The sequence below is a fragment of the Acinonyx jubatus genome, chromosome X (assembly GCF_027475565.1).
Source record: "Acinonyx jubatus isolate Ajub_Pintada_27869175 chromosome X, VMU_Ajub_asm_v1.0, whole genome shotgun sequence".
Classification (NCBI taxonomy): Eukaryota; Metazoa; Chordata; class Mammalia; order Carnivora; family Felidae; genus Acinonyx; species Acinonyx jubatus.
Window position 1 is genome coordinate 13,781,148 of NC_069389.1, and position 13,163 is coordinate 13,794,310.

General features: G+C 50.2%; 1 protein-coding gene across 3 annotated transcripts in view; it reads left to right on the top strand.

Annotated features, from left to right (window-relative positions):
- Window positions 1-13,163, top strand: part of NHS (NHS actin remodeling regulator) — a 339,957-nt gene that overhangs the window by 228,666 nt on the left and 98,128 nt on the right. The window contains exon 1 of one of the 3 annotated variants that reach the window (XM_027054465.2): window positions 6,584-8,927. The exons of the other annotated variants lie outside the window; for them this stretch is intronic. Coding sequence (XP_026910266.2) covers window positions 8,894-8,927 — 34 coding nt within the window. The 5' untranslated portion in view covers window positions 6,584-8,893. Of the gene's footprint in view, window positions 1-6,583; window positions 8,928-13,163 lie in introns of those variants that run through there. 3 annotated transcript variants of the gene reach the window in all.

Here is a 13,163-nt window from a genome sequence, read left to right on the forward strand (position 1 = left end):
ACATGTAAAGACTGAGGTTTTCCTGGGCTCTTTATTGACCTGGATCCTCTAAGTTTTCTGTTTCCAGGTCCCCTGTGCAGAGTGTCAGAGGATCCAGGACCGCACAATACTGGCTAGGCACAACATGCCCTTCGTTAGAATGCTCCGTTCTTCGAGTCAGGAATTACAAAACTAAGGCAGCAATTGTGCCACCGTCATGAATACATTGGGATTTGGGGAAGCCAGGCCTTTCCTTTAGCGCTCGCACTAAAGGAGTCAGAGCCCTCCAAAGATGGGGCGCGGGTGGGGGGGGGAGGCAGTTGAACCAGAGTGTTACAACTATTAGGACCTTGAGGTTACCTTGTGCTTTCTGTCTGTCCCTGAATGGTCTGGCCCTTAAGACCGTTTTAATGTCCTTTCCCCTTTCTGGGTGAAATGCGGTGTTGCTTTTACTGGGATCCTCCAGCAATCGGAAGTCAAGTGCTAGCTGGTTCTAGAACTACCGAAAACCCGATGGTGGTGGTTTCGCCTCCCTTTCCGTGCCCAAATTCTCTTCCACCTGCTGACTCATACCGCTGGCACCACCATTCCAGGTTTGTCCCTCGGGCGTGTGGCCTGGATTGCTGTTAAAATGTAGCCTAGGCGAGGCTAACACTTGGAGCGCTGTCGGGTGTTTTGCTTTGGTAAGAGGAAGGGCCAAAGTAAGGTGTGGACGGCGGGGCATCCCTTGGGGATACAAATGGGAACTTGGGGGCTCTGTTTGTGGCTCAACAGACTGCATTCCCTTGTCTTAAAACATCTGCATCTGAATGGAATTTGTCTTCGGACTCTCTGCAGTGATCCAGGTAACTTATTTAAAACATTTTTTTACGTGAGTACACATGACACACGCAATGTGCGTTTCAGGTGTACAACATAGTGATTGGACAACTCTGTACGTTATGCTGTGCTCACCGCGAGTGCAGCCGCCGTCTGTCACCATGCGGCGCTGTTAGAATATCGATGACTGTAGTCTCTGTGCTGTATCTTTTCTTCCCGTGACTTATTCGGTTCATAACTGGAGGCCTGTACCTCCCACTCCCCTTCACCCTCTTGTCTTACCCCCGCCCCCCGTCCCTCTTCCTTCTGGCAGCCATCAGCTCTCTGTATTTATAGGTCTGACTCTTTTTGTTTGTTTATTCATTTGTGTTTTTAGATTCCACATAGGGGTGAAATCATATATTTGGCTTTCTCAGTGTGACGTATTTCACTTCGCATAATACCCTCTAGGTCCACCCGTGTTGTTGCGGATGACAAGATCTCATCCTCTTTTATGGCTGAGTAATATTCCCATGTGACTGAGTGTGTGTACCACATCTTTATCCATTCATCTATCAGTGAGCATGTAGGTTGCTTCTCTGCCTTGGCTTTTGTAAATGCTGCTGCAGTGAACATAGGGGTGCGTATGTCTTTTTGAATTAGTGTTTTTATTTTCTCTGGGTAAATACCCAGTAGTGGAATTACTGGATCACGTGGTACTTTTAAAAAATTTTTTGAGGCAACTTGGTAGTTGTTCGTGCCCAAACTGGAGCCCCTGCCAAGGAGAAGGTTCTGGTGCTGAGGGGCAGTTCAGGCCCAGGGTGAGGGTTCTTAGCCTTGCCAGAAGTGTATGTTAGTGCCTTTCCCGTCCCAGTTTGTGGGAGTAGCAACGGGGAGCCATGCAAGGTGGTAGAATCTTGCTTTCAACGTTATTATGAATAGGAACTCCTTATCCAGGGTCAAGGGAAAGTCTTACACAGGGGTGCACGTATGGAGCCACCCATGGACTTTCGCACACGTGCGTGCGCACGCGCACACACACACACACGCACCTGCATCTGCACATGAAACACCTGAAACGCCCAGCAGAGCAAATGACAGGGTAACTGGGATTTCGATTCTGGTTTTGCTTTACTGTTGACTCGGGATTGGGACGTGAGTAACGGGCATTGGCGAGGCTGTGCGTTCTGAGGCAGGATAATGCGTTCCCTACCCTCCATCATTGGGGTGAGCCAGCCCAGTGGTTAGGAGCCCAGCCTGCACCATTTGCCACTTCCACTGCCTTAGGCAAGCTATTTAACCTCTCTGCACCTCAGTTTCCTGATCTGTAAAATGGAGGTAATACTAGTATCTGCCTCATAGAGCTGTGTGAGAATTAACTGAAATCGTACATACGGAGCATTTAAAACAATGGCTGACACATAGTCGGTGCTCGATACATACCTGTTGAGTGAAATATTGATTTTATCGTTATTATATTATTACCGTGAGGAAACTTTCATTACACGGTGGCTTCAGATTTAGTGGGCGGAGTGAGGAGAACCTATTAAGAATCCCAACTTCTGTTCCTGCAGTAGGGCCAGATTGCCGGGCAGACTCGACTACACATATTTCTCAGCGTCTGACGGAGAAGGGAAAACAACAACTAAATGTCTCCAAACAAAACAAATGATGAAATCCGGGGTGAGGCGGAGAGGGGGATTGACATCTTACAGTGAAATAAAAGCAGTGCTACAGAGAAGCTTCTGAAGAGGCAGTCAAGTCAGGCCTGGGTGTTTTATTTTTCTAGTCCCAGACTTCGGTGGGAGGTATTCAGCTGCTTCTCGGCTTCGAATGACCCACCAAAGGAAAGCCTATTTTTCCCTTTTCTCAGCACTCTTCACTCCCGACTCCCTTCTAGGCTTCCTTCCCTGGGTCTCTCTCTGCTCTGATGCCAAAAACCAAAATGGTGGCTCTTCCTTGATGAGAGCCGAGACTGAGTAGCGGTGGGGCTTTGTCGGGGGATAGAGTGCTACATAGACTCTACCTGGCCGATCTCCTGATGAAAAGCAACTGACAGATGGGGATCTGGGGTGTGCTTTACCATCGATGCTCCCCATTTCTTGACCATGTGGCGAGGACCACTTTAACAGGGACTCAGACAAACAAGGAGAAAAGGCACCCACCCACCTTTTTCCTGAAATACCAGAGGAATAAAACAGGCCAGTGGTGAATGTGAAATTAGCTGTTGGCCAGTCTCCAAAGGAATTTGACCTATTTAGGAGTCATCAGGAATATAAGCCAAAGGAAGTTCAGTGGCCCACATCTTCATTTGTCAGGGGAGAAGGAAGAAGATACAGATCACCAGGCAGCCAGATTCCTTGAGTCGCTTATGTTCTGGAGTCTGTGAGTGAGTATGGCTGGCACTGGGAACGGTTCTGGAACGCCGACTTTGGGCCAAGTCCTGGCACAGTGTAGCATGCAAATGATCACTCCAGCAGGTGCACCGGTTATCTGGCGTGCCAGCCCAGCGGCGGTCGCTGAAAGGACCGTATCAGATTCCGAAACCCTTCCTGTAGGGTTAAAACTCTTCTCCAAGACCCTTTCTGTGAAAGGGGAACTCAGGCCGAGTCAGCCAAGGCGGTGGAGACATTAGGGCTTCAGTGGAGAGCACAGCCACAAGAATACTGAGGCCCCTTCTGCTGAGAGCACCCCCTCTATTTATCACTTGAACAAGAATCCCGATCTTAGACTTTGCTTCTAAGTAACCCAACCTAAGAGAGAGTTGGGGGATGGGAGGATTTGGGAACCGCCCCAAACTGAACTGCACATCAGAATTACTTGGGCAGCTTTAAAAATAGAGATTCCCATGGGGCGCCTGGGTGGCTCGTTCGGTTGAGTGTCCGACTTTGTCTCAGGTCATGATCTCGTGGTTCATGGCTCTCGTGCTGACAGCTCAGAGCCTGGAGCCTGCTTCACATTCTGTGTCTCCCTCTCTCTCTGTCCCTCCCCCACTTGCACTCTATCTCTCTCTCTCAAAAATAAATAAACATTTTTTAAAAATTAAAAAAAAAAAAGGTTCCCAGGCCTTTACCTTCAGAGATTCTGATTCAGTGGGTGGGACCTGAGATACTGGAATTTTCCTAAGTGGATCCTTGATAGCAAGCCTTTGACCAGCGGGAACCACTCATTCTAGCTCATCATTATTTCCTTCCTTAGATCTTTTAAGAAACATTTATTGATCAGGAACAAACCACACAATCTGTCAAAGACACTAAGAAGCCGAGATTTAAGTAAAAGGATCCATAATTCTTGGCAAATCTCTTGAAGTCTAGCATCCCGTGCTGACTTTCAGAACTTTTTGAGCAAATCGTATCTTTACATTTTTGTCCTGAAACGTAAAAAGTCTGGTTGGGAAAGGAAAGACTTTTTGAGGCACCGAGTTGCCATGGAGCTTTGCGAGACAGGAAATTTGACCAAACTTAGAATTTAATTAATGCTTCCCCGTCTCCATGCTTAGAAGTGTTAATGTACGAACACTCCCTCCACAGCCTTTCACTAACAGCCCTGGCTTTTCAATATTATTGGTTGTGTAGATGATTTGGTGATGAAATTCAAAGAGAAATATTTTGTTCTGTTATCAGGGACCCTGTCCTAGGAAGACTCATGGATATGTTCTCATGAAAGGCATAATTCTGAGGAATTTTAAGCAAATTGATTAATTAAATAACTGAATGAAGATGGTTCAGCCTAATGTAGAATAAAGGAGTATTCTAGATTTTGTAATGATAATCATGATAATAGTGATAAAAATAGCAACAAAATGTGATTGCTTGGATTTGTGTGCGTACCATGTCTAAGGCCCAGGACTAATTACTTGGTCTGCATTATCTTATTTAATCCTCCTGCAACTCTTTGAGGTAAATATATCCATTGGGGTTTCATAGAGGCTTCAAAGAAACAAGACTTTTGGGGCACCACCTGGGTGGCTCAGTCAGTTAAGCGTCTGACTCTTGATTTCTGGTCAGGTCATGCATGATCTTGACCTGAGATCCCCACAGTTCGTAGGTTCGAGCCCCGTGTTGGGCTCTGCACTGTCAGTGAGGAGCCTGCTTGGTATTCTCTCTCTGCCTCTCTCCCTGCCCCTCTCACGCTTATGCCTGCTCTCGTTCTCTCTCTCTCTCTCTCTCAAAATAAATTTTAAAAAAAGATAAAACTTTATTTCTTTCCTATGTGAAAGAAGTCTAGGACTGGTATGGAGACTCAGTAGTAATAAGGGACCAAGACTCCTTCCGGCTCCTGGTTCTACAATTAGATTGTGGCCCTCGTCTTGGCAGTCCAAGATGGCTACTGGAGTGCCAGGCATCACAACAGTGGCCCGAGCAGGCAGATGAAAGAAGCCTGACTTTTGTATTCTAAAGAGACTTTCTAGAAATCCCATACTACAGATGTGTTTCTCTCATTGGCCAGATAGCAGCCCCTAGCTACATGGGAGACGTGGACACGTAGCCTTTTGGTTGTATGCCCGTGGACCCAGTTTACAAAATCGAGGTGTTATCAGGATGAGAGAAATCGAACATGGAAGGTTTGGTAGGGAATTAACAGTTTCTGCCGTTGTAGGTAACACTCTCATTACCAGCTTGTAGATAAGGAAGATGAAGCAAGGACTTGGCTATGCTCACGCAACCTTAGGCGGTAGAGCCACGGTAGGACCCGCGTCTCTGACTTGAGTGTCCTTAACTGCTATTCCCTCCTGCCCATTTTTGCAATTCTGTAAAGCAGTTCTGTTTCCCTAGAGGTGCATTTGTTCATTTCCCATTTTCTTCCTGGCGTGCCTTTACCCTCCTCTTTGCATAAATCCTAGTCAGGCTTCACAGCTCAGCCCCATTGCCCCAGAGAGCCCGTCCTTGCACCCCCAGCTGCTTTCTTCATTCAGTAAATATTTAGTAAGCAGCTACTATGTACCAGGCACTGGTGGAGGCCCTTGGACTTCATCAGTGATAAAGACTCTTTCCAGCTTAATGGCTGTGTAATCTTGATTAAGTTCCTTAAGCTTTCTGAGCCTTGGTTTCTCATCTGTAAAATGGGAATGGTCAACCTTAATGCACGGGATTATTATAAGGATTAAATACGATACTACGTAGTGTAGTGGCTGGCACATGATTACATTTTAGAAAACGGTACCCATTGTGATTGTTGTTACGAACATGTCTGTCTTTCCCAGTCAGCTGTAAAGTTCTCGTGGATGGGAATAGCACCCATGGCCTTCTGGTGCACCTTCTCTCCAGCCCTGTGGGTTCTTCCCTCAAGCAGGGCCCTTCTGGTATCACCCAAATATGTCACCGAAGTGGGGGCTCAGTAAATGTTTGTTGAGGGGATAGAAAGGGTCTCAGTGTAGAGAAGACTTCCTGCTTTTTTTCGCTGCTAGATTTAGCAAGCAGTGAGAAACAGCCTCGTAGGAAGGTTTTGTTTTGTTTTGTTTTGCTGCCTGATTTAAGCTGCGAGTTTTGGTGGGTGGTGTGCTAAAGAAAAACAAGACTGAATAATAATCTACTCTGCATACTCCCCCGGAAGGCCACAGAAGGAAAATGTATTGTTTTTCTCTTCGGATTTCTTTTTTTCTTTTTCTTTCCTTTCCTTTTTTCTTTCCTTTCCTTTTTCCTTTCCTTTCCTTTCCTTTCCTTTCCTTTCCTTTCCTTTCCTTTCCTTTCCTTTCCTTTCCTTTCCTTTCCTTCCCCTTCCCCTTCCCCTTCCCCTTCCCCTTCCCCTTTCCCTTTCCCTTTCCTTTCCTTTCCTTTCCCCTTCTCTGATAGATGTAGTGTTCCAGCAAGCCCTGCTGATCTCTTTTGTGTTTCTTTCCCCCAACTCCTGATTCTTTCCTCCATACTTGTCTATTGCTCATGTTGGTCTCTGGCACCTATGGGAATAGTGCTGCTGGCCTTGTGTCCACAGAAGAAACTTCCAGAAGCCGAGAGGCACTGGGCATCCGGGGTCCCAGAGCTCTGGCCTGCTGGTCCCACACACAACATTCCACAGAGGGCTACCACCACTTGTGTCAGAACTGCATCTCGGGTTCGCTGACCACCGAGCTCCCTCCATTTTGTCTTCTCAGCCAGGCCTTTTCCTCGGCCCTTCTGCAAAGGTGAAAGGCAAGTTCACAGGATGCGGGGCCTTCGTTCTTCCCCGACATCTGGTTTGATTCTGGGCAGCTAAATAGTGGCTCTGCCATGAACAACAAAAGCTAATTCACTGTGGTTTTTAAACACCAAGTGCAAATATTTTTCCTTTTCAGCTTGGGGTCACTGGAAGGGAAAAAACAGGGCTGAGAAGGAGATTAACCTTTTAAAAACTATTATGACTTCCCATAGAAAATAAAACAATGGCATCATTTCCTTCCATTCGTGAGAGTCTTTTTGGGAGTGATTGTTGTTTGAGGCGAGACTGGGGATCCGAAGAAGATTTTTAAATACTGTTTTCGCTTGGTTTTCTACTCAAAAGCCCACCATGATTGCTTTTGAGAGCCCACCCAAATCCCAGTAAAGCCCAGGGCCACCCTCTTTGCTTTCTCTCTGCTCTGTCTTCGTCCCTGGCTGACTTTGCCTCCACCTTCTCTCCAGCCCTGTGGGTTCTTCCCTCAAGCAGGGCCCTGCTGCCCCGTGAAGTGGGGGGAGCACAGGCAGGGATGCCCCAATTAGCTCTACCGGAGGCAGTGGCCAGGCCATCTGCCGATGCCACCGACCGGTGCTCGGAAGGCTCAAAATTCTGTCTGGGACAATTCTCCAAGGTGCCAGCCAGACTTTTGTGTTGATTTGGGCTATCTTAACGCATCCCAGAACCTCAGCGCCATTCAACTGCTCTTCAGGAATGAAGTCACCCGTCCTGGCTCCTGCTCCACATGACTGAGGAGCGGAAGCATCAAACTCAGGGAGCCGACGCCATGGGCAGAGGCCTGGCGACCCTCTGAGACGAAAGCCAGGCCGTCTGCCTCGCTTAGTTATTTCGAGTGTTCTCTCTGGACTAGAAAACAAAGCTCTTCTCTGACTCGCCCTTAGTTTTGCTTCTTTGCTTCTCTCTACCCTTCCAGCTTTTGCACATGGGCTCAGTTGCTGGGTTTAGGTGGGACGATGACATTAAAGCTATCGGAGCAAAGCTGTGGACATCCCTGAGTCCTCCCTTTCTGAGGACTCCAGAACCGGTCTGAGCAGGCTCCAGAACGGTTGGTGTCTGTGAAGGGGCTCAAGCGTTCTCGCCATGTACTTGACCCTTGACATCGGCATCACGAGAACCTAACATACTGATACAGGTGGTGTGTGTGTTGGGGGTGGGAGGGGATCAGAAATTGACTTGCAACCTGAAAAGAGCAAACTCCGGTTGTATCCTGCCCCCCATCCTTTCAGGGTGTGCAAATATTTGCAGGCCTGCTCACTGACCTAAAATCTCACAGCCAGGTGAACCAGCCCCAGCCTGGTGGTGAGGGGGAACGGCGGGGCGGCGGGGGGAGCCGTGTGGTGATGGCATGGGCTGTACCCCTTCTTACTCCCAGACAGCTGGCACGCGGGCTGGGGGGCTGCTGCTCCCTGGGTGGCGGTATTATTCCAGCTTCCTGTCTCTGGCAACGTGCAAGTGGTTTCCATAGCCACGTGGCCCTTGGCAGAGCTCATCAAAGGAACAGGACCTTAGATTCTGCATTTCTCATGGTTAGCTTGGCTCTCAGGTGACACGGATGCTGCTGACCCCTGGCCGGCTGCACTTGGAGCGGCGAGGCCCTGGAACGGTCCCGCCGCATTCTGAGCGGGCGCAGGGCTGGGAGAGAAAGTGCTAAGCCCCTCCTCTGGAGACAGGGTGTGTCTGAGGCCGCCCCGAGTCCCGATTTGCCATTCAAGTGAACCCAGGGGGATTAGCAGCTGGCCCAGCACTTGGGTGAGACCATCTCCCCCTCCGGGGGGAGTCCCGGAGGCAGCGCAGATGTCGTGTGAAAATCTGCCACCCTCCTCGCCGAAGGTCGCCCTCTCTCGCCCTCCCGCCCCCCTGCTCTGCCTGCCGACTTCAGCAGATCAGCTTTCAGCTATCTGGGAGTCCGGGAGGGCTCTGGGTAGAAGAAAAGGCCCGTCCTGACGGAGCGGAGCGGGAAGCCAGCATGCCTCTGGCCTGCTGCGTGCCCCAGGATGCAGGTACCCGGGGCTCCCAGCGGTTCGGGACAAAGGGGAGGGAGCCGGGACGAGCCAGGCCCACTGGAGAGGGGCCGGCGCCGCGGGCCGCCGCTTCCTGTTCTGCGGGAAGGAGGAGCGTGTTTGGGGCCGAGCGGGAACCCTCTCACCGGAGCAGAGGTGAGGAAGGGCCGCCGTGCCTGACCCTCAGGGCCGGCTGTCGCGTTTGGGGCCAGAGACGCCTAAACTCGGAGACGCCGGCTTGTCCGTCCGGCTGGCTGGCCGAGTGTGCAACTTTGTGCGCCTTCCGAGGTGTCCGGTGGCTTAAGACAGAGGACGAGCGTTTCTGTCTCCTCGGCTTGCAAGTCTTCCAGAGGGCTCGGAGGGCGGCCCAGGAGGGGGCCCGGGCAGTGTTCTCCTGGAGCCTGGGGTGGCCGGGAAGAGGCCTGCCTGTCCCGCTCTCCACCCGCCCCTCCCGTCTTGTTGGAACTCCTCGGTGTCCTGCCCTCATCCAGAGAGTCCCAGGGAGACTTGGGTATCTCCTGTGGCCCCGAGCGAGCAAACGGCCTTGAACTTCGAGTGCTCAGGCCCCACCTGTTCGATTTCTAGCTTCTGTTCCATCGGAAATGGCCTTAGACCAGTCGAGAGCCTGTCTTGACTTCTTCAGTCCTCTCCCCCCTCCTTCACGATACACCTTTATCGCGTGAGGTCAGCCACACAATCGACCCCCGTTTGAAAAGTACTGAACTGTTCACATACTGCGCCCGGGCCGCCCTCCCGTGTGAGCTCAGGCTCCTGGACGTTAGGGACAATGCCTCTCCTACATTTCTTGTATAAGCTCCACCCCCTCTCCCCTGTCGTGGTGAGCACATGGTGGCGGTGGCCGGCCGGCCGGTAGGCACACTGTTGAGGCGCCCGCTCTGCTCGCCCCGGCTGACCCAGCTTATTGCACACCTGCCTCCATCTCGTCTCCAGACACTGGTGTGCACACTATGGGCGCGCGAGCACGGGCCTCGCCACCACCAGTAGGCTCGTCTGCGGCCCTGCCCAGCTAGAGCCTTGTTCCGCCCTGCCTTCTGGGAACACTCCCTCCGAGTTGCTTCTCCAGGCGTGGTGATGAGGAGGCACTGGTTTGTGCCTACTTGGTGACCTGAGATCCCCTAGGAGAGGAAGGCTACGTGCCCGTGGACCAGGCGGCTTCCGGCAGGTGCCACCGAACCTCTGTCCATTTCTTCAGGGCATCGTGGTATCCAAATTTGGGGCTGGAGAAGTTGTTCAAATCCAAATCCCTGTCCATGATATCACTTGTACTAACGATGAATACCATCATTCGATGTGCAGGCCATACCTCAGACCCACTAAGAATCTCTGGGGATAGCCCCGGACACTGGGGCGCTGTTTTCAAAGCACCCCAGGCAGACTCCAGCGTGCCGCCAGGGTTGGTACGAGGTAAGAACTCCACTCCCACTTGAACCCCCAGTTTCCCTCCGGAACCCGAGTGAGACAGTTAAGGACCTAAGTTCACACATTTGCGTAAGGATCAGTGGATTCCGGGGAAGGTGTCCAACAGCAAAGTACGATTCATCAGGCCTGAAGGACTGAGTGATGGGAGGGAATACCAAAGGAATGAAGCCCCTCCAGGTGCCGGCCAGAAGTTTCCAGTCTAAGCGTAAGGGGAAAGATGGCGAGAAGGCCTTTGGTACAGTTGGACCCAGTTTACTTGGGTTGGAGATCTAAGGCATGAGGGTGGCTGGCAGGCCAAGGAGGGGTAAGGAAGGTGACGGAGGGCGCAACCTTCTCGGAGCTCTGGCACTTTATAAGTTCAGCTGTCTCCTGGCATTAGTGTCAGCAAGGTCATGGTGCCCTCCCTGTCTCTGGATAGCTAGTTAGTTCACAAGTAGGGAGACCAGGCCCTTCATTAGAGATGTCTCCAAGCAGGACTTGGCAGATAGTGCATTCAGCACAATAAAAGCGGGGGTGGGGGGGGGGGTGATGACTGCTTTTTGCCTCAACACAAATTTTATCACACCAGGTTTCATTATAGAAATGGTATAATTTTGGGTGTGTGTTTATTATGTAACCATAGTGGTTACTCTGATTCTTACCATCCTTCAAACCGGAGTCTCGAAGGGCGTTTTATTTATAGATTTAAAGCCATGGAACAATGGTTTCATACGATTGCCTTATAAGCATAGGAATAATTCAGGGGAAAATAAAACTCTGCTTTCTTTCCTCCTCAGCCCCTGCCAAATCTTCCCAACTTGGAGGCAGGCACAGCCATGCACCAAAAATGTTAGATATTGTAGCTGATAGACTCAAAAGGGCTAGTGTCGGGTGGTCTTCGGGAACAGTGGAGAATGGGACTTGAGCTTCAGGCTCCCGTAGCAGTCAGCGTGTGGCGTCCTGGGGGGCTTGGGCCGGCGTGAGAGTCGCTTACGGCGATGGGGCAAGCTCTCAGGGCCCAGACCCTTATGCCAACCCACAGTCAGGGGCCCGGGTACCCAGCAGCTCCTGTCATTGTGTATGCCCAGATCTCTGGGCATTCATATTTCCCAGGAGCAAAGCTTGCACATCAGTGTGAGCATCAGCTCATGTCTAAGTTTATTCCTGAGAACATCACGTTCAGAGGGAACAAGGTATGGGCTGCCACCGTCTCATGGCAAAATCGGTTTTGTCCATTTGGGGGTGGTTATTATTTTTAATCACTTGGTCAGATTTTGTGTTCACCTGCTTGAGATTTTAAACTTTATTTCTTCAATGTAATGCTTAGTTTAAAAGATAGGTCTGAAAACAGAGAGCTATAAATTTACCTCAGGAATACAGCTTTGGTAATTTCCGTTGCTTTTGCTATGTGGGCTTATGGTTCAGAGTTTCATTCTCTAGATAGTTAGGTTTTGGGGAGGCAGCATGGTATGGGGAGAATGGGCTCCGGTGTCTGCTGGATCTGGGTTCGAATCCTTGCTCTGCCATTTATCAGTCGTGTGGCTGCAACTTCTTTTGTCTTCTTTCAATAAGGATGAAATGAAAGAATGCAGGCAAGAGACTTGGCATAGCACACTTAGTAGCTGCTCAGTCCATAGTGGCTATGGACAACAATCATACTTATAATAGCATGCTCTGGGCACAGGCAAAATTTCGTGGCTGGGAAGCTGTTCTCTGTTTGCATGTCTTAGGCAGAGGGCCGGGACAGTGGGTGTCCTTCCTGGATCAGCCCACTCATCCTGACGTCCTCCAGAGGCACTGGCAGATGGGGCACAAAAACACCAACCGTGTACCCCGGGGAGGGCACGCGGCCACGTGTGACACTGGATTGAGCGTGCTGAGACCAGCCAGAAAAAAAACTCAGCACAGCACAGAAATTGACCACTAAAAAAATTCCTCCAGAGTTTCCTAGGCGTTGTCTCATGCGGAGTGTTCCTAGTAGGACATCGGGGCTGTTCTGTCCCAGATCTGGCCTCTTTCCCAGCTATCCAACTGTGGTGCTTCCCACCATGTAGGGCCTAGCAGGAGGCAGCATTTGGGGAGCTAAGCTTCCTGAAGCAGCATCTCTGCAAACACGACTAAGACACGGTTCTGCCCTTGGGGACTTCCGTCCAAAGTCAGGAGGACACTGATCTGTGAGCCCCAGAAAGGCTGGGCATAGTACTTCGGGGCCCATCCACATGACAGAGGGATCCCCCTGTCCCTCCTGGGGTGGTGTGGCAAGCCAAGTGAGCTTGATGGAGGAGAAGACTTCAGACAGACTCTGTCAGGGTAAATAAGATGTATCAAGTTTGGGGTAGATTTTTGTTTGTGGGTTTTTTGGGTTTTTTTGTTTTTTGTTTTTGTCTCACTTTGCATTTTAGAACATGATAGAATGAGCTCACTCTGCTGATCTTCAAAACTAAGAAAAAAAAAAAAAAAGGACCTGGTCTCTAAAACCAAGGGAAACATTTTTTATAGAGCCAATATTTTGCATAAAAATTAAAGATGATTTTCGTCGGGTTGATTCTCGCCTTATCAAAGTCTAGCGGGTAGGGAGGGAGAGGAGATAGTGAGATTGGGAAGGGGTAGGGCCTCATGAAGCTACAAGCGACTGTCGTCTGCTGTCCACACTCTCTTTATCCTGCACAACCCCTCTGTATGTGAACTTAGGTGGAGATTCCTTGTCTGTGTTCCCGGTAGTCTTCTAGTCTCCTCTGAAGTCCACCTGTGCTTTTGAATACTCTGTTGGGTAGCATGGCTCCCTTCGTCCTGGGTGCCTCTTTCTGAGTCAGCGGT